This window comes from Loxodonta africana, chromosome 1 (genome assembly GCF_030014295.1).
Source record: "Loxodonta africana isolate mLoxAfr1 chromosome 1, mLoxAfr1.hap2, whole genome shotgun sequence".
In the NCBI taxonomy this organism is placed as follows: domain Eukaryota; kingdom Metazoa; phylum Chordata; class Mammalia; order Proboscidea; family Elephantidae; genus Loxodonta; species Loxodonta africana.
Genome location: NC_087342.1, coordinates 94,249,253 through 94,268,540, shown reverse-complemented (window position 1 = coordinate 94,268,540; position 19,288 = coordinate 94,249,253). Strand labels below are relative to the sequence as shown.

Below are 19,288 nucleotides of genomic sequence, written 5' to 3'. Positions count from 1 at the left end.
AGAAAATTAACATTTTCAGACAGCTTACATACTTGAAAAAAAAAGAAATATGAATAAATAGTAATGAGAATTATCTGGAAATTCATTAACAAAAATAACCAGGAATAGGAAAATACTCGAAAGTCAACTTCATTCAAATTAATTAATACCTCTAAATAAAACATGGCACTGGGGTTGGGTTAAATAAAACTATCAAAAGTTTACATAAAGAATTAAATAAAAGACGGATATTTCAGGGAGGTGGACAGAAAGATTAATTTAATTCCTTGCTAGATTTGTACCTAAATATCAACACAATGTTTTTGTAAATGTGATTAAATAATTTAGAAAAAATAATGGATAAAAATCTTCAAAAATAATCTGAATATCAACAATGGGAATGTGGAATGAATGAAAGATTAATTTTATCATATAACAGAACATAATATAAAACAACTGCTGTTGGAAGAATGTTCGTATGGCTTCTCTTTTCAGGTCTCTCTAACTCTGAAAATAATCTATGAATTGGAGACCCCTGGACCATGTTGGCCCCTAAAAATTCTCCCATTTCTTCTCCATCCCCTTTCAGTGCTCTCTTTACCTAGCAACAGAGAATGTCAGCTCTAAAATTTCTCTCACTGGTTGAGCCTAGCCAAGCTGTTTCCTCTCCACCCCTTTTGGCCATTTTAGAGTAATCCAAGTCTACAATTTTAGAACTCTTGCCACCTATTCCTCATTAGTGTTCCTGTGCTTGAAATGGTCATAGACCTCACAACGTGCGTCCTGAAAAGAGAATGTTCCAGATCAAAGATATGATTCTGAGAGCCGTTGCCCTGGCTTGTCTGCTGAGTGCCCAAAGAGCTGGAGCTATCAAGGGTAAGTGCTCAGGAGGATGAGAGAACAGGGGAGTGAGGGTAGGAATGGGGTTACTACATTGCTTTAGAAACGAGAGATTTCAGGAAACCATTGATCTATTTTCCTCTCTGCCCCTTCTCGCTCTTCTTTTTTCCCTTGAGTGAGGTCCCCCTTTGTTCCTTTTTGGTCTCATGATAATAATAACAATCCAAAACAAGAACAACAAAAAGTTGCATTGAGTTGATTCTGGCTCATAGTGACCCTGTAGAACAGAGTAGAGCTGTCTCATAGGGTGTCCAATGAGCAGCTGGTGGATTCCAGTGGCATAGCATTTAACCCACCAAGGCACCAGGGCTCCAATATAGCAGCCATCATTTACTAGACATGTAATTAGTATCTTTCCTCATACACTGCTCACAAGAACCTTCAAAGAAGATATTATTACTTCTATTTTAAAGATGAAAAACTGAAGCTCAAAACGATTAATATATTTTCCAAGGTTACAAGTCAAGTCAAAGAGCCAAAATATAAACCCAGACCTGATTCTGATGATCATACCATTTGCATTCCCCAGAGTTCTGCCCCCAGTGATTTTCTAACTGAACCCTCAGGGATACTATGTCCCTCATAACTCTCCTGGATCTCTAGACTCTGCTTCTTGTGGCCTATGAGGGACTCTCAGCCAAGTGGTCTGTGTGTTGGGACCTAAAAGAGAAAGCCCTAAGGGTGCTCCTGTGTTCCTCCCTCTCTCCTGGGATCCTAGGACCTTCCCAGGATCTTTGTGGTTGGTTCAAATGCTTTCTTCACCCAAGACAGCTGTGTCTACGTTTTTGTTAACCTTGTGATTTGAGTGAAGCAGGGAATTATTGCTGCCTTGAGAGGCCTAGACTTTGGACAACTACCAACATTCAACCAGGAACTATAAATCATAGTGAATGCTCTTTCTCTACACAGTCCTGACATCAGGGAGCATCAAATCTGTGAGCCATGTTGCCATCCAAAAGTCTAGTGCTGCGAAGGATTAAAAACCCACTGCTGTCGAGTCAATTTCGGACTCACAGCGACCCTATAGGACAGAGTAGAGCTGCCCCATAGAGTTTCCAAGGAGCACCTGGTGAGTTTGAACTGCCAGACTCTTGGTTAGCAGCCGTAGCACTTAACCACTATACCACCAGGGTTTCCTGTGAAGGATTAGTGTTCTTCATATAAAAGCAGATTCCTAAAAGATGCACTGTGTGACCCCTGTAGAGTTTTATTTAAGATATGGGGCCTGGAGGTGGGTAGAAGTGAAAGAGAGATGAGACTGGGGAGAAACAGAAGTACCTATTGTCCTGTTGATGGCCACTTAGGTTATTTCCAATGTCGTGTTATAACAAACACCATAGTGAACATAACTTTGTATAGACGTGAATGTTTTTTAGGGCTACTGATAGATATTAACAATTAACTCAGTTCTATATTTAGTGCTTTTCTCCCTACTGGCTCCTTCTTTCTCAACATATAAGCATGTTCTCTACCTTAAAAACAAAAATATGAACAACAATTAAAACCCAACTTAGCCTGAACTCTACATCCTACCCTAGAGATATTCTCTGTATCCTTACCTTCATAGCTAAAATTCTCGAAGAGTTTATAATGTCTTTTCACTTTCTTTTATTTCAATCAGCCCTTAATCCACTGCATTCTGACATTTGTTTCCTATATGCCACTGAAGATACTCTCAACCTGGCCTTAAATGACCCCTATGTAAGACCAAACATTGTGGGTATTTCTTCGTGTCTATCTGACTTGAGCTCTTGATGACATTGGCACTGTAATCACTTCTTTCTTATTTCTTCTTGGAACTTTTTTTTTTTTTTTTTTAATCCTCCTTTAACTTACTACGTCCTTATTTTTCTCTAGATCCTCCTCATTTTTGTTATTTTATTTTTATTTACTTTTGGTGAAAATATGTACAACAAAACATACACCCATTCAATAATTTCTCCATGTCCAGTTCAGTGACATTGGTTACATTCTTTATATTGTGTCACCATTCTCACCATCTCTACCCATATTGTTTCACCACCATTAGCCTAGACTCACTGCCCTCTAAACTTTTCATTTATGCCTTATAGAGTTACTGTTGTCAATTTGATCTCATATAGATAATTCTTTAAAAGGTCTCAAGGTTCAGTGCAAACATTATTTACTAATTGAGCTAAACTGTTATTACATTTAAAGATGACTTCAGGGGAAATTTTGGTTCAAGGTTTAACAATAATCTCAGGGCAATAGATTCAGGTTCCCCAGTCTCAGTGGATCCAGTAGACCTGGTTTTCATAAGAAATTGAAACACTGTTCCACGTTTTTCCTCCTTTTGGTCAAGATCCATCTATTGTGCCCTTTATCAAAATGTTCAGTAATGGTAGACAGGCAACATCCAGCTTATTCTGCTTTGAAATTGTCTCTTAGTTTTCATATTCCCCAGGTTATATTCTCAGGTCTCTGTAATGCACTCTTTCTGGACAATCTCATCTACCCTTTAGCTACCACTGATGACTCCCAGTTCCCTGTCACCAGCCCAAATCTCTCTCCTAAGATCCAAACATTAGATAAAACCACCAACTGATCATTTCTACTGCGATGCTTTTTAGATGTTTTAAACCCAATATGCCACAACCTGAACTCAGCATCTTCTCCTAATTGGTCCCTCTTTCTTCATCATCTCTTTATTTAATGGAATCAAGTTCATTGCATTGACCAGTCTAGGAATCCAAAGGTCACCTAGGACCATCTCCCTTACTTTCCACGTTGCTTACAAATCCTGTAGAGCTGAATCCCTTTAATGTCATTCAAATTCATTACTTTTCTGTCTTCCATCTGCTTCTATGCCCATTTTCACTCTTCTCACTGCTACAAGTGCTACTGATCTTGCCTCTAACTAGCCCTCTGCCACTCATCCTGCATACTGCTGCCAGAGTGGTCTTCCTAACTTGCAGATCTGCTACGCCATTTCCCTTTCTAAAGCCCCTCAATAATTCCTTCTGACTTCAAGGATAGTGTTCAAAGTCCTGAGCTTTGCATGCAAGGCTTATCATGATCTGACCCCTGCCTGTCTCTCTCTTCTCATCTCCTGCTGCTCTTCCACATATGCCTTGGCTTCGATCATACTGAAAGGTTTACAGTTATCCCAGTATGTCATATGTCATGCTGGCCTACATGTCTGGCATTCTTCTCACTGACTGAGAAATGGCTTTTTTTTTAACATGTTTTTCTGTTTTCTGACTGTCTAAACTCAAGCAACATTATTTGCTTCCCTAATACCTTGTTTGATTTCAATGAACTTCCTCTTTGTTCCTCATAGCACCTTGTGCATACCAATATTTCTGTGTTTATCAAACTGTGCCTGTAATTGTCTGTTTATTTGTCTGTTTCCTTCAGTGGATTGTAAGCATCTTGAGGACAAGAACTTTATCTTATTTTTATCTGAATCTTTAGTGTCTAACAATGCTTGGCATATGGTAGGCTTATAACAATTTTTTTTTTGTCTGAATGAAAAAGATATTTGAAGAAAAATTATGTGTCTCAATCTGGTGAATCTTTAGACCCCAGATTTGTGAAAATGTTCAAAAAAATAAAGTATCGAAAGAAGTACAAACTACATCATGTTGGCCAATTTTCTCTCAACTTTTAGAGGATTTTGTCTCTTTTTATTTTACCCTCTTTTCAGAAAGTAATGCCTCTAAACTTTTAAAATGGAGCAGGAACCTAAGTGTGCTTATGAAGGGATGATCTTTCTCTCAATAGAAGTGTCCAAGCACAGGATGGCTTCCCCAATGGCTGTGGCTGCTATAGTGGAAATCCAAGAGTTAAAAGGTTGGACCAGATAACCCCTAAGGTCCCTTTTCACTCTTATTCATCTATTATTCTAAACCCAGAAATTGTCATATTTTCATTGCTTTATTTAATGATGTCAGTTTCTTTTATTCTCTAGTTTTTTTCTACTTCTTATAAACTGATAAGATTAAGAAGCAAAATAACTTAAATCCCACAGGTATTTCAAACTCAGCAACAACTTGTAGTTTCATTTAAAATAAACATGAAAAATACAAATTCAAAGAAGCAGCTTAGAACTGTTTTCAAAACAGCTGTACCACACATTTGAATTTAATATGCCTAAAGTGAAAACTTCTGAAAAAAGAATGCATCCTGGAGTTTCATGTTCATAAACTAAAACAGAAACTTAAAGATTATAAAAAGTACTTAAATTTGAAGAATGATTTCTTCTGTCCCTCAATTTTCTATTTTTGTTTGTTTCCTCTTTAAATAGAAAAAAATTCCCTTCATCCTATGACTTTAAAAATTATTCGTAAATCTCTAGAGTTCTGAGATCTTATGAGTAGAGAAAAATATCTCTACTAGTTCCACCAACAGCTGTGTGACCTTGAGTGAGTTACTTAAACTCACTGTATTTTATAATCTGTTAAATATTATGAATGTATTTGCTTCATAGGGTTATTGTCACCATTCAATGAGAAAATATATGTAAAGTACTTAGAATGGTGCCTGGCACATAGTACATATTCAATAAATGTTACCTGTCACTATTATTATCGCTATTTCTGGAGGGTCATGATGCCTAGACTTTCAAAGACCAAGGAAGCATCTTGACTCCTCAATGATACTCTTTTCTCATTTTGTTCCTTTCTTATTTCTTTTTATAGCTGCTATCGTCCACTCTACATTATCTCCTTTTTTGGTGTTCCCCCTTATGTTCTTCCTTTGACCATTTTCCTCCTGCCTTTTTATATTAATAAATCTTTATCCTTTCTCTGTCTCCACCACTTACATATTCATACTTACATTTTATCATCTCTTTCTTTATGCAGCAGACCATGTGTCAACTTTTGCTATGTTTACACAAACGCATGGTCCATCAGGGGAGTATATGTTTGAGTTTGATGAGGATGAGATGTTCTCTGTGAATCTGGACAAGAAGGAGACTGTCTGGCATCTGCCAGAGTTTGGCAAAGCCTTTTCCTTTGATGCTGAAGGTGGGCTGAGCTACATGGCAAGAATGGAGAGCAACTTGAAGTATGGGATCCAACATAAGAACTACACCCAAGCCACCAATGGTACAGTGTATCTCTGCTTCTTCCTCTTTAGCCCTGCTGGGAAGGGATGAGAGGGCTCCTCTGCTACACACAGAATGGGAGGCCCAAATGCCCACTACTGATTGGTCATCTTTACCTGGGTAACCATGGGCTTAGTCCAGTACAGCCAAGGGCTTGGATCGTCCTTCTCACTCAAGAGAAAGGTTGGGCTGAGTGAGGCTGATCGGTGGAATAAGACTCTTAACTCTGAATCATGATCCTGAGATAGATGATATCCCAAAGATGGAGCCTTTGCATTCATCCCAGAACAGGGGACTCACCAGGTTCTGTCTCCCCTCAGATGCCCCTGAGGTGACCGTGTTTCCTAAGGAGCCTGTGGAGCTGGGCCAGCCCAACACCCTCATCTGCCACATTGACAAGTTCTTCCCTCCGGTACTCAATGTCACGTGGCTACGCAACGGGCAGACGGTCATTGAGGGTGTTGGTGAGAGCCTCTTCCTGCCCAGAACAGATTACAAGTTCTACAAGTTCCACTACCTGACCTTCCTGCCCTCAGCAGAGGACGTCTATGACTGCAAGGTGGAGCACTGGGGCCTGGAGGAGCCTCTCCTCAAGCACTGGGGTATGGAGCCTCTTTTCCTCTGAATAACCTCCCTTGTGCCCTCTTCACTCCCAGGGCCTAGTGCCCTCAGCTCCTGGTTTTACCACTCACCAGGTCTCAGTCCTCTCTTCATGCTAACATGCCATCAGATGGTCTATAACCTCCAAAGCCCACACACAGCCCAGGCCAGTCCCACACCTCATTGCACCTCCTGACCCCATCTCTTCATTCTTCCCCCAGAGGCCCAGGAGCCAATCCAGGTGCCTGAGACGACGGAGACTGTGGTCTGTGCTCTAGGCCTGGCAGTGGGCCTAGTGAACATCATTGCTGGCACTGTCCTCATCATAAAGGCTCTGCATTCCAGTAGTGACCCTCGGGACCGGGGACCTCTGTGAGTTATTTTGCGGTGGGGATATTAGGATACAGTTGGAAGAAAAGAGGAAGTCTCTTGGGATCTGTAGTGTATAAGGAAGGGAAGAAGAATTCAATTTGATAAGTGTACATTGATCTCTTAATGAGTTAAAAGCATTGAACTACATAACAACAACAATAATTTTAATGAATTATTGAGTAATATGTGTCAGGGACTATTCTGAGTGCTTTACATTTATTAACTAATTTTATCTTCATAAATACTCTATGAGGTAGATGGTATTATTGTCACCATTTTACATGTGAGAGATATGAGGCACAGAAATGTTAAGCAACTTCACCAAGGTCACACAGCCAGGAAATAGTGGAGCTAGCTTTCAAAGCCATGAAGTCTGGATCCAAGACTGTTTGTTTAACCAGTATCCTATGCTCCCTATTTTATGAAGAAAAAGGGCAAGTCCAAACTCTCAAGGAGCCCAGAGTCTGGTAGTGGAGCCAGATACATCTTTCAACACATAATCGCCACACAGTGTGATAGGTGCTTAGTAGAGAGTTTGTTTGCTATTGCCACTGAATACCACTTGCACTCCCTGAATGGCAAAACTTCTTCTGGGGTTCCATATTTCCTATTTATCATGTACAGAATATATTTTATATATTTATCTGTTTTTGTAGTTCTTTTCCCATTAGTGATCTTTTGATCTTTCTGTGATGACGACCACATTTTATTCATTATTGTTGTTGGTAATTCTTATGCTGCACCTCAGGTGAAGAGGGTTAGGTCAGTCATACTCCTCACACTATCATCATTGGTACCTGCAAGTTCTCTTTCTTGCCTTATTTGCTCCCTTCAATCCCCAGTCCCCACTGCCATATCTAACCTCTTGCTCCAACCCTGTAGGTAAACATTCTGATGGATTTGATGAGTGTCCTTTTACTTGCATATCTCTTTGTATAGCATATAGTATTGTTTAGTGTACGTCTTTTTAATTAACCAAAGTCATATTACATTATAGATCTAATTTTGTATTCTAATCTGTTGCTTCCAACTAGTGCATAGTATCCTACTGTGCACAACTTCCATGTATCTATATTCCCCCTGGGATACCTGTATTGCATCTAGTTTTTTCCTATTGCAAACAATGCTATGTTTCCATATGGACCTGAATCTCTGGAATGTATATACCGTAGAAAGGGGTCGCAGGGTCATTGAGGATGCAGCTCCTTAATTTGACTAAGTACTGTCCAGCTGGTCACCAGAATGACTACACTAATGTGTATTTCCTCCAGCAGTACCTGAAATTTTCTGCAACTCATAAGTCCACATCAACATTGGATATTATCCTGCTTTCTAATTTTTCCCAATTTTGTATGCATAAAGGAATATATTACTGCTGTTTTAATTTGCATTTTTTAATTACTTAAATAGTTGGACTATGTGTTGTTAGCTACTTGGGATTCTTGTTCTATAAATTGCTGGTTCATATCTTTTGCCCATTTTTCTACTGTGAGATCTTATCTTTTTCTTACTGATTTTCAGGAGTTTCCTGTATAGTCTTGCTAGTAGGCCCTTGTCAATTTTAAGCATTGCAAATGCTTTCTCCTAGTCTGAATTCTGGCACGTTCCTTCTTCGTCTCCTTTGTTGAACAGAAATCCTTAATAGTTTGTAATAAAATCTATTGATATTTTTATTTCATGCTTTTGTATTGGGGGTTTGTATAAGAAGTTCTTTCCCACGATGAAGTCTCAGAGATATTCTCTTACAATATTTTTTGTGGTTTTAAATTTCACGTTTCATTCTTCAATTCCTCTGTGATGCACCTTTGTATTTGATGTTAAATGGAGGTTAAGTTTTATTTTTCTCCGTTTAGTGGACCAGTTTTCCCAACAACTAATAAATGGTTCACCCTTTATAGGTTTCTGGTGGCCCTTTCGTTATATATATAAAGTTCCCATTATAATGGGTCTGTCTCTGCTTCATTCCATTGATCTGTTTGTCTCTTCTTGTGCCAGTATCCTACTGTTTTGAGTACTGTGACTTTGTAGTATGTCTTAGTATCTAGTAGAACTATTTCTTCTCTTTCCTTTTTTGTTTTTGATTTAGCTATTTAAGCTAATTTATTATTTCATACAAATTTTTAATTGTTTATCAAGTTTCTCAAAAATTCTACTTGGAATTTTTGTTGTGATAGCATTGAAATTATAGATTAATTTGAGGAAAGGTTCACATATTTGTAATATTCGATGTTAAGCATGTAATATCTCTTAATTTATTCAGATATTTTCTTATGTCTTTTAATATAATTTAAAAGTATCTTCCATATGAGTCTTGTGTATTCTTCATTCAGATAATTCCTAAGCCTTTATAGTATTTGTTACTATTGGTGATATCAGGTTCATAATGTTAGTGAATTTAAGGAGACAAGAGAGAAAGAGCCCCAGAATGGAGGAGTCCTAGGTATCAGAGAATCATTCTTGACGTATAACCATTCTCATCAGCTTTTCATTCCACCACAGCTTTCTTGTTAGGCTGATATTACCCTGCTAACACCATGGGGCTTTGTTTGCTACTGATTTCTATCTTACAAAGACACTAAGACAGACAGTGATTCTCCCAAGGCAATGTTGTAGAGAGGAAAGAGGAAAATTTAAAAGCTCTCCACCAACAAGTCTTATCACTGCTGCAGCTAGCCACAAGCCAAACTAGGCTCCTGACTCCATGTTCTCCAACCCCTTGCTCCATGCACACTAGTTCACGGTGGCCTTTGACCTCTCCAGATGTTTCTCATAATTTTCATGCTGGTTCCTCAGACCCAGGCTTTCTTTGTTCTTTCATAAATTTCCCATAGAGAACTGTGATGAGGGAGGAGAAAACCAGTAATTCTTGCTAGCTGGTCATCTTGTCATGAATCAGAAACACCCTCTTTATCATCTTTGTACCTGTACAGCTTAGCACATGTCCTTTGTTATATAGTAGCTCCTCAACAGATGTCTGTTGAGTTGTTTAGTATATTATTAATTCATCTAAGGTGTATTTGTTGAATACTTACTTTGTCACAGGCTCTTTTCTGGGTGCAGATCACGTAATAATAAACAAACATTTTCTGTGGCCAGGAAGTACAAGAAAAGAAAATGATTATTAGAATACAATATGTCAAATGTTGTAATAATGGTGCTAACTGGAGCCTGGCAGCTCAGAGAAGGTGCAATCAACACGCATTGGGCAAGGCTGATGAAAGTCCTCTAGTAAGGGTGAATGCATAAATCTTGAGAAATAGGTACAGTACATCACGGAAAGAAAGACATTCCAGGCAGAAGGAAAAACATAGAAAGAAACAGCAGGTTAAAATAACATGATCCATTTAGGGAGTTCATCATGGTTATAAATAGAATGCATGCTGGGACATGACTGGAGGCTGATAAGGTAGGCAGGGAACCTTTCAAAAGACCTTATGTACCATGTATCCTCTGCTTTGAATTTTATGCTGAGAGTAATTGTGTAACCACCAAAGAATTTTAGGTGGGATAATGACATAATAATTAGTAACATTTTTGGAGCACTTACTGTGTACCTGGAACAGTTCCAAGTCTTTTATATACATAGTGCCATTTGATTCTCTTGATATCCTTTTAGGTAGGCACTGGTATTATTCCTTGTTTACAAAGAGGATATTGATTTTAAAACTTAATAACTTCTACAAAATCACGGGTCTAGTAATTGGTGAAGTTGGGGTTAGAATTTGACAGCCTGGCAGGCAATCAACAGTACAACTGTGGATATTTTGATCATATATGTTCAGATTTATACATAAAATAATGAGTCTGGTGGTAATATAGACTAGTTCCGGTGATAATAAGATATTAATTATAGTAATGACAGAATGTATGTAAAGGAGAAGACAGATTTGAGGAGATATGTCAGAGATGGAATGTACAGGCTTGCTCACTGACTGGACACAGACTCCTGTCCTGGGTGATAAATTGAGTGACGGTGACATTTACTGAGATAGTAAGTATAAGAGCAGAAACTGGTTTAGGGGAAAAAATGAAGAGCTTAGTTTAGACATGTTGGGTTGGAGGTCCATTAGACAACTCAGTAGGGAGTTCTGTAAACAGTTGAAAATTGGTGTATGAAGCTAAATGGAGAGGCCAAAGCTAGAGATAAATAACTTTGTCAGTGATCTGTATGTATGTAGGGCACTGCTGAAGGTATGAGATTGCCCAAGGAGATTGTTCAGAATGAGAAGAGCAGAATGAGCAGAATCCTACACAATCCCATATTTTAAGGGGGATTATACAAAGCGGGGCTGGGACTAGTAAGGCATTTGCCTTCGGTACAAAAGAGCACCAAAAAGATCAGTAACCAAGATTAATGTTATTTTAACACAATATTCTTCAGAATCAAAATTAATGCAAAAATCCATTGTTAACAAAATACAATAAGAGAAGTACTCAGAGAAAACTGAGAGAAAGCAGACAGGTTGAGGAACTGGAAATATGTTATTATAAAAGCCAAGGCGATAAAAGCTTTCAGGAAGGGGAAACTCCTGAATCTTATCAGATAATCAACAGAGGTCAGCTGAGAAAATACATGGTGTTTTTGGAATCCCTTCAAAGAGCGATTTTACACAGTGTGATCAGTTATCCTTCCTTTATTGCTATCATCCCAAAGTTGAGCTTATTCTGTGGCTTCAGTAATGTGGCCACTTTCCTTCTCAGGATATTTTGGAGACTTCAAGCATTTAGGCTGCCTCCAAAGCCAGCTTGGGATTGGGCCAAATTCTATCACTTTAGGGCTCTCCCTGACTCCTCACTGCTGCCCACCTGGAGGACAATGGCAAGTGCAAGAATGACCACCTAATGCCTGGGGCCTGGATGGGGCAGTGACAAGAGAGGGAACAAGTATAACAGAAGTGAGGAAGGTGGGCCTGAGCTTGGAGTCCTGAATCCAGGGATGACAGTAATGGTGTTTGTCTTGCTGCAGGTGACAAGATTTATGTAAAAGAAGAGGACCTAAGAGACATCTGAACTCCAGCTGCCCTGCAACCTCAGTCTCAACTTCCTTTCCCACTTTTTGTGCTCTCCACCCCAAATTATTTGCTGAACCCTTTAAGTCCTGTCATCTTCTATGACCTTAAAGCTCCCAGGCTGAGCAAGTTTCCTGGCACATAGATGGTAATTAATAAATGTTGACATTTTTGTAGCACTACTGTGGAGATAGTTCCCTTACTGGGCTTCCATCCACTTTGAGGAAAACTTCACTGACCTTTGCTATGGAGAAATGAGAGATGAATCTCGAGAAAGTTTGAACCATGTAGTTCTATGAAATATCAGGATCCAGTTTTGGCAAGACTGTGGATATACAGGGGAATAGTGGAGAGTGGAAATAACTTGGGTGGTGAAAATGGTTAACCTGCTTGGCTATTAACAAAAGGCTGGAGGTTCAAGTCTACCCAGAAGAACCTTGGAAAAAAGTCCTGGGGATCGACTTCTGAAATCAGCCACTGAAATCCCTTTTGGAGCACAGGTCTAGTCTGACACACGTGGGTCGACTCGACAGCAATTGGGTATTTTTCAAAGATCCAAGCAACCAGCATCCAGAGGATTTTTTGTGACTGATACTTGAATGATGAAATGAGTATTGTGTATCATTTGGGAAGTGATTCTGAGGCTGGTTAATCCCTGGCCACCAGTCAGTCCATTCTTTGTTTCAAGGAAGAAATGATTATTCATTTCCACAGAGCAGAAGTTGTTGTTGGAGCCACACAGGACGGCAGCAGTGAACAGTAATTTGGTGAAAAGAGTTTTGTGGAAGGAATTGTATCTTCCTTGAGTATTTCTGAATCTAATACCCTCACACAGAAAAATATTCTTGATGTCTATTTCTCATAATTTTAATGCAACGATTTTAGTCATTTGCCATTTACTGTTTTGACTGAGAAGCCACAATTTATATATCTACATAATACAATCTAGTTGGGGATATTCAATTCACAAAAAGTTTAAGTGCTTCCTACGTGCAAAGGAGTCTTCTAATGCAAGAATACAACGGTCCATATGATTTTAGTTCCTGCTTTTTAGGAAACCAGAGCCCACATTAAAGACAGATGTAGAAAATTAACGTAAAACAACGTGGCAAGAACTACGATAGATGCATCTAAAAAAAATTAAAACACATATTGATGCCATTAATTTTAAAGACGGAACAAAATGGTTAAGCTTAGTTACAAACCTATATTTACAACAAAAGGAAACATTTATACGTATAGATGTGAGTTCCCAGAGGAAGTGAGACTGAGAATTTAGAGGAAGGGGTTATGTTTCAGGCTGGTAAGAGACCAGCCGGAAAAAGAACAGTAATGAAAAACACATGAGGGCCTATAGGGTGCGGTCTGGAGGTGGTAGAAAGGAGTCCTGTTTGACTGGAACTGGAATTTCTTCTTAAATAGTGGTGGGGGATCAGAATGGGTATACAGAGTTGAACTATGCTCGTAAAGGCATTGAAAAATTGGCAAAAATGATACATCTAGAAAGATGGGAATGACAACTGAAAACAACATTAACTATGGAAACTTCAAGCAATCCAAGGGTAGTTATAAGGGGTTGGGCATACAGATTAGAGTGGTAACAATAGGAATGGAAGGTGGATATTTACTGTGCACCTTTTGGGTTCCCAGATGTACATTTGAAACTGGTATTTGATGAATAAGGGAAGAACATGAGGTATTTAGAAGAAATGTGTTTGCTTTCCTTTTAAAGGTAGCAACCAGAGGCCCAGTCCTCATACCAGCCTTGTAGTTTTTCTTTCTTTCTAGGTGAGCCACTTTGGAGGCAAAAGAGAGCTTTACTGGAAATTCCATCCCTTTTCAGATAACTTTTTCTTTTTCCTATAACCAATGAGGATAAAGAGTGAGGTAACATCACTTGTCTCTAGCAGATACATTTACTCAGAAGGTCTTACCTAAAGTCTTGGGGAGAAGATAGGGGAGGGCATGATGACTAAGTTAGATGAAGAAAAAAAGGATGAAAGCTTCCTCTAGTGGATTGAATTTAGACTTGGTTAGGTGGTTAGCTTGGCAACTGCACTTTGCAGAGTGAAGTAAAATGTGGAGGGCAGAATGGAAGAGCTAGGCATGTAGGCTGATCAGAGACATGATGTCTGACTTAGCATGCTTCTATGGGAAGTCCCTGGCTACGACTAAAAGTAAAAATAAAAAGTTAAGATGCTGCTATTTCTACGTTATTCCTGTCATCAAAGAGATCTATTATCCCAACTCTGATTGTCATGGGAAAAACTAAGGGAAATCAAATAATGTATTATTGCTTATTCTCTGCCAGGCATTGAGTTATGCCCTTCCAGATACTTTCTTTCACTGAATTCTCACCATAGCCTTGCAATGGTCGTATTGTATTACTATGTTTTCAGTTAACTGCTACATCCCCAGAGACTTGAAATATGCTGATAGCTTTGTAGTAGTCAATAAATACTGATAACTAGGGACTGGTCAGGAAATTAAACATATTTTTAACACTTTGTTGTGAAATAGAACACACATGTAGAAAAATTGTAAACCATAAATGTACTACTTCACAGATCATTATCATGCTACCATCCATGGAAGCACCATCCAGATCAAGAAACAGAGCACCGGGACAACACCCCAGGAGCCCTTCCCATGCTCCTTCCTATCCACACTCCTCTGCCTCCCCCGCCCACCCCGAGATACCCCACCATCCAGACTTGTATAGCAATTACTTCCTTGCTCTTCTGTGTACCTTTACAACCTAATAGTCATCCCTTCATATGACTAGCAACATTATATGAATTGAATCATACAGTATGCTCTCTTTTGTGATCTCATTGTTTTCAGTTGAGCAGCCAGGAAAGGATGGTCTTGTCAATAAATGTTGCTGGATCATTGGGATATCTTTACGGGAAAAAAAGGAATTTTGACAACTGTCTGACATGATACACAAAAAATAATTCCATGTGTATCTCTACATAAAAAATTAGAATAAAACTTCTAAAAGATTACATTACAGAATATCTTCATGACCTTGAAGTAGAAAAAGAGTCTTAAAATAGGATTCAAAAATAATCATAAAGAAAATGATTAATGATTATCCAGTAGTTACAAGCATAAAGGATTTAATTAGGGACACTGAGAAATGACCAGGAAAGACCGATGAGTGCCATGGCATGTACTCAGAGCTCCTGAGGAGAACCTAAAAGGAGTGTGTAATGCTGATACTAAGAGCCTCTCACCTGCCTGGGCTCCAATATTTGTGGCTAGGAAAAAGAGAAAAAATGACGACAGAGAAACATCCCTCAGATATTTTGGAAATCGCAGAAGGGAAAGGGGCAGGTAAATCTGAGAGACAGCAGCACAGGTGTTGATGAATGCTTTTTTGATTATATTAAAATTGAAGAAGAGGAGTGAATAAAGGATACTCAAGGGCCCAAGGAATATTTCTTTGATTGATGATTATAAGTTCAGTATTTTCTAATATACAGGTCTAATACTTGTCAAAATTTTTGGTCACTAAAGTATTCTTTTCTGTAAATTAAAGATTTCACCGTTTTTGATTTTGGAATCAGTTGGTAGGAGGCTTCTTTAGGAAGTTGCTAAACAAATGTGCAAAATCAAAGGGGTGGGGTGAGAGTGACATGGCAGAGATTACCTTCCTAATCATCACTTTCAAAGTCAGAAAAGGAAAATGTCCCTTAAGGGTCATCTCACTTTCCTCTTCATGCAAGATATCAATTAAACAGCACATTTTAATGGATCATCTAGAAATGTCCAAGATTATAAGTGCTATGTGGACCACAGAACCATGGAGTGAAATTGAAAGGGGAACAGTTATTGAACACTTGCTAGGTTCCAAAGAATGCGCTAGGGGCTGAGAACACCAGGATGAAGATCTCGTGAAGATCAATATCCACTAGGACAGAAAGAAACATGCATAGAGCACGAACTCCATGAGTCAGAGACTTTATATCCTTGGTGCACACTTCTCTCAGTTCCTAGAATAATACCTAGTTCAGAGTAATCGTTAATAGCTGTTGATTTAATAAACAATATACTGAGAATAAATCTAGATGTGTCTAAATTACAATGAAAGCACAAATGGGTATTAATTTAAAAGTAACAAATAGCAGAGAAGAGGGCTGTGCACATAGGTTGGAGTATTTACAGGAAACTGGAAAATATAGTTCATTTGCAGAAGTGAGACCTGAACCAGCCTAGAAGGAAGATATGATTCAGAGGGACAGCAGGGGAAAAGAACAGTCATGAGCCACATGAGTAAGAGCAGTACTGGGTGGAGTCGGAAGAGGAGGTGGATTAGGGAGAAGACCTGCTGACCGGAGTGAACACCCACATTAAAGAACAGAGACAACCTACTTGTAGTAAGGGCCTTGGGTGCTGGGTGGAGCAGTTACTTCTTTACTAAATTGACATATGCTAAAGCAAAGCAGCAATACGAACTGTTGGTAACCCAGGTGTCCCATGGTTATAGGAACAGCTTCGAGATTAGGGAGGTGACAGTAAGACTAGAGGGCTAATATTACTGAGTGTCTTGTACCTTCCAAAAATTATGCAAGGTACTATTGGATGAGTAGTGAAAGAAAATGTGGAGCTTTTTACAGCTGTCTCTTTTCTTCTTGCAGAGGTAGCATCCAAAGACTCTGTCCTTGAACACCATGTTGCCTTTCTATCCTGAGCCCTGGGCTCTGTCTTTTAGGTTGAAGCAGGTCAACTTGCTGGACAAAGGCCTTTATGGAAATCAGCTGCCTTTGTACACAACCAAGGAGTAAAGTAACATCATTTGTCTCCAGCAAATAATTCTATAGCATTAGCACTAACATTAGTCTAGTTCGAAGCCCCTGAGAGAAGGTGGGGAAGCGGCAGATTATGAGTCACGTGGAGATGGTCAAATACCTGGAGTTGTGGAAAGAAACAGGATGTGGCTATGTGGGTTGTCAAGAACTCTCCCCTTTCCAGTTTTGAAGGATTGCTTGGATGGTTGATGAATGCTGGAATAAGAATACTTGTTCCTTTTCAGGTGTCGTTGGGAAGCTTCTGACCAGAATTAAATGGAAACGAAATTGCTAGTATCTGTTTTTTTTCATTGCTGGCTGAAAATTAATCTCTTTGATGCAGATGGGGGAGATTGAAGAAAGAGACAGGGAGACAGAGATTGGTTGAGGGTCATCTACCCACCTGCTGGTTATCACAGGAAAGTGCAGGGACAATGTTGGGAAATGAAATCAGTAGTTATAGGTCTTGCTTAGGCATTTTCCAATTATCTCCTTTAATCTTCATAAGAACTCTGCAAATAACATTTTACACCACTTTGGGAGGTGACAGTGGGAATAAGGGAAATACATCCTAAGTTCACAAAGAAAAAGTATTTATTCTTTTTGGGGAATAAAAATTGATTAAAATGTATTAGTGCTTCTATTGTACAAAAGCATTCTTCAAGGTGCTGGCATTACACAAATTAATGGGATTTCCAGATCTTGTGTCCTAGGAGTTCAGAGCCTACATAAAATTGCTGTTACACAGTGCAACAGGAGCTACAATAGATTTGTTTACGAAGTGCAATGGAAACACAAATTGGTGGGGACTGTAGTTTTCAAAAGAAGACAAATTTTTAAGATGTTGTACCAACCTATGAGTACATTAAAAATTAAAGATTAGAGTTCTCAGTGTGGTGAGAACATAAGATTTCCCAAAAGGAGAAAAAGAGTATGTTTCAGATTGATTAGGGCAAAAGAAGGGGCAAATAAACAATAATGAAATTACAGGCAGGGACAATAGATGATGAGGGCAGAAAGTGGTGATTAGAGAGAAGTCCTGTCTGATGTGAGCGAAAGTCCTTCTTAAGAAATGGGAGGGATATGCAGAGTGAAACCATATTAGCAAAGGGAAAAGAATTGTATAGTTGCATGTAGAAAGGGAACTCAGCCAGGAAACTGTTTTTTTGGTAACACAAATATAGTTACAAGCTAGGAAGTGACAGAATGGAGAGTTTGGATTTATGGAGCACTTTCATTATTCCCATCATTGAACTCAGAGATGTCATTTTTTAAATTGTGTTTTAGGTGAAAGTTACAGCACAAATCAATTTCTCATTCAAAAATTTACACAGCAATTGTTTTGTGACATTGCAATCCCCAAAATGTGTCAGCACTCTCCCCCTTTCCCTTTACACCCTTGTCTATTCGTCCTAGTTTCCTGTCCCTTCCTGCCTTCTCCTCTTTCCTTTTGGGCAGGTGTTGCCCATTTGGGTTCCTATACTTGATTCAGCTAAGAAAGCAGGTTCCTCATGTGTTTTGTTAGTTTTCTAGGCCTGTCTAATCTTTGGCTGAAAGCTGGACTTGGGGAGTAGCTTCAGTTCTGAGTTAGCAGGGTGTCTGGGGGCCATAGTCTTGGGGGTTTCTCCAGTCTCTGTCAGACAAGTAAGTCTGATCTTTTTTTTGTAAATTTGAATTTCATTTTACATTTTCCTCCTACTCTGCTTGGGGCCCTCTATTGTTATCAGAGTGGTTGGTAATGGTAGCTGGGCACCATGTAGTTCTTCTGGGCTCAGGCTGGTGGACACTCTGGTTCATTGGTCCTTTGAACTGAGATTTTCCTTTATGTTTGGTTTTCTTCATTGTCCTTTGCTCCGATGGGATGGGACCAATAGATGCATTTTAGATGGCTGCTCCCGAGATTTTAAGATCCCAGATACCACTCAACAAAGTATGATGTAGAAAGTTTTCTTTTTCAACTGTCTTATGCCTGTTGATCTAGATGTCTCTTGAGACCATCAACCCCAGTAACTTGGCCCCTCAAGGTGTTTGGATATATTTAGGAAGCTTCTATGGCTTTGCCTTGGTCAAATGGTGCTAATTTCCCCTATATTGCGTGTTGTCTTTCCTTTCACCAAAGTTAACACTTGTCTACTATCTAGTTAGTGATTTCCCCTCCCCCACCTTCCCGTCCCTCGTAACCATCAAAGATTATTTCTTTCTTTGTGTACACCTTTTCTTGAGTTCTTATAATGGTGGTCTCATACAATATTTGTCCTTTTGTGACTGACTTATTTCACTCAGCATAGATTCATCCATGTTTTGAGATGTTTCTCAGATTCATCATTGTTCTTTATTGTTGCGTAGTATTCCATCGTATGTATGTATCATTATTTCTTTATCTATTCATTTTTTGATGTGCATTTAGGTTATTTCTATCGTTTTGCTGTTGTGAATAATGCTGCGATGAATATCGGTGTGCATATGTCTGTTCATGTGATGGCTCTTATTTCTGTAGGATGTATTCTTGGAGTGGGATTACTGGATTATACGGAGAAGAAGATCATGCTTAGTGAAGTAGAGGA

General features: G+C 39.0%; 1 protein-coding gene across 4 annotated transcripts; it reads left to right on the top strand.

Moving 5' to 3' along the window:
* Positions 1-684: 684 nt before the first annotated feature.
* On the top strand, positions 685-17,685 carry LOC100662176 (HLA class II histocompatibility antigen, DP alpha 1 chain-like). Of its 4 annotated transcripts, XM_064284314.1 has the most exons (7): positions 685-855; positions 4,624-4,692; positions 5,706-5,951; positions 6,271-6,552; positions 6,772-6,922; positions 11,699-11,806; positions 11,889-17,685. In XM_064284314.1, exons 1-6 carry the CDS (start codon positions 774-776, stop codon positions 11,763-11,765), a joined length of 897 nt encoding a protein of 298 aa, XP_064140384.1. In that variant the 5' UTR covers positions 685-773; the 3' UTR covers positions 11,766-11,806; positions 11,889-17,685. The 4 variants fall into 4 exon arrangements, with proteins under 4 accessions (XP_064140384.1, XP_023398487.2, XP_023398486.2 ...); XM_023542719.2 differs by lacking the exon at positions 11,699-11,806 and having other exon boundaries at positions 689-855; XM_023542718.2 differs by lacking the exon at positions 4,624-4,692 and having other exon boundaries at positions 690-855.
* Positions 17,686-19,288: the final 1,603 nt, after the last annotated feature.

Bases quoted from the DNA above. Each gene is read 5' to 3' on its own strand.
- LOC100662176 (XM_064284314.1), top strand. From the start codon at position 774: ATGTTCCAGATCAAAGATATGATTCTGAGAGCCGTTGCCCTGGCTTGT. The intron at 856-4,623 runs GTAAGTGCTCAG...TTCTCTCAATAG, and splicing joins AAGAGCTGGAGCTATCAAGG to AAGTGTCCAAGCACAGGATG. The intron at 4,693-5,705 runs GTTGGACCAGAT...TTCTTTATGCAG, and splicing joins GGAAATCCAAGAGTTAAAAG to CAGACCATGTGTCAACTTTT.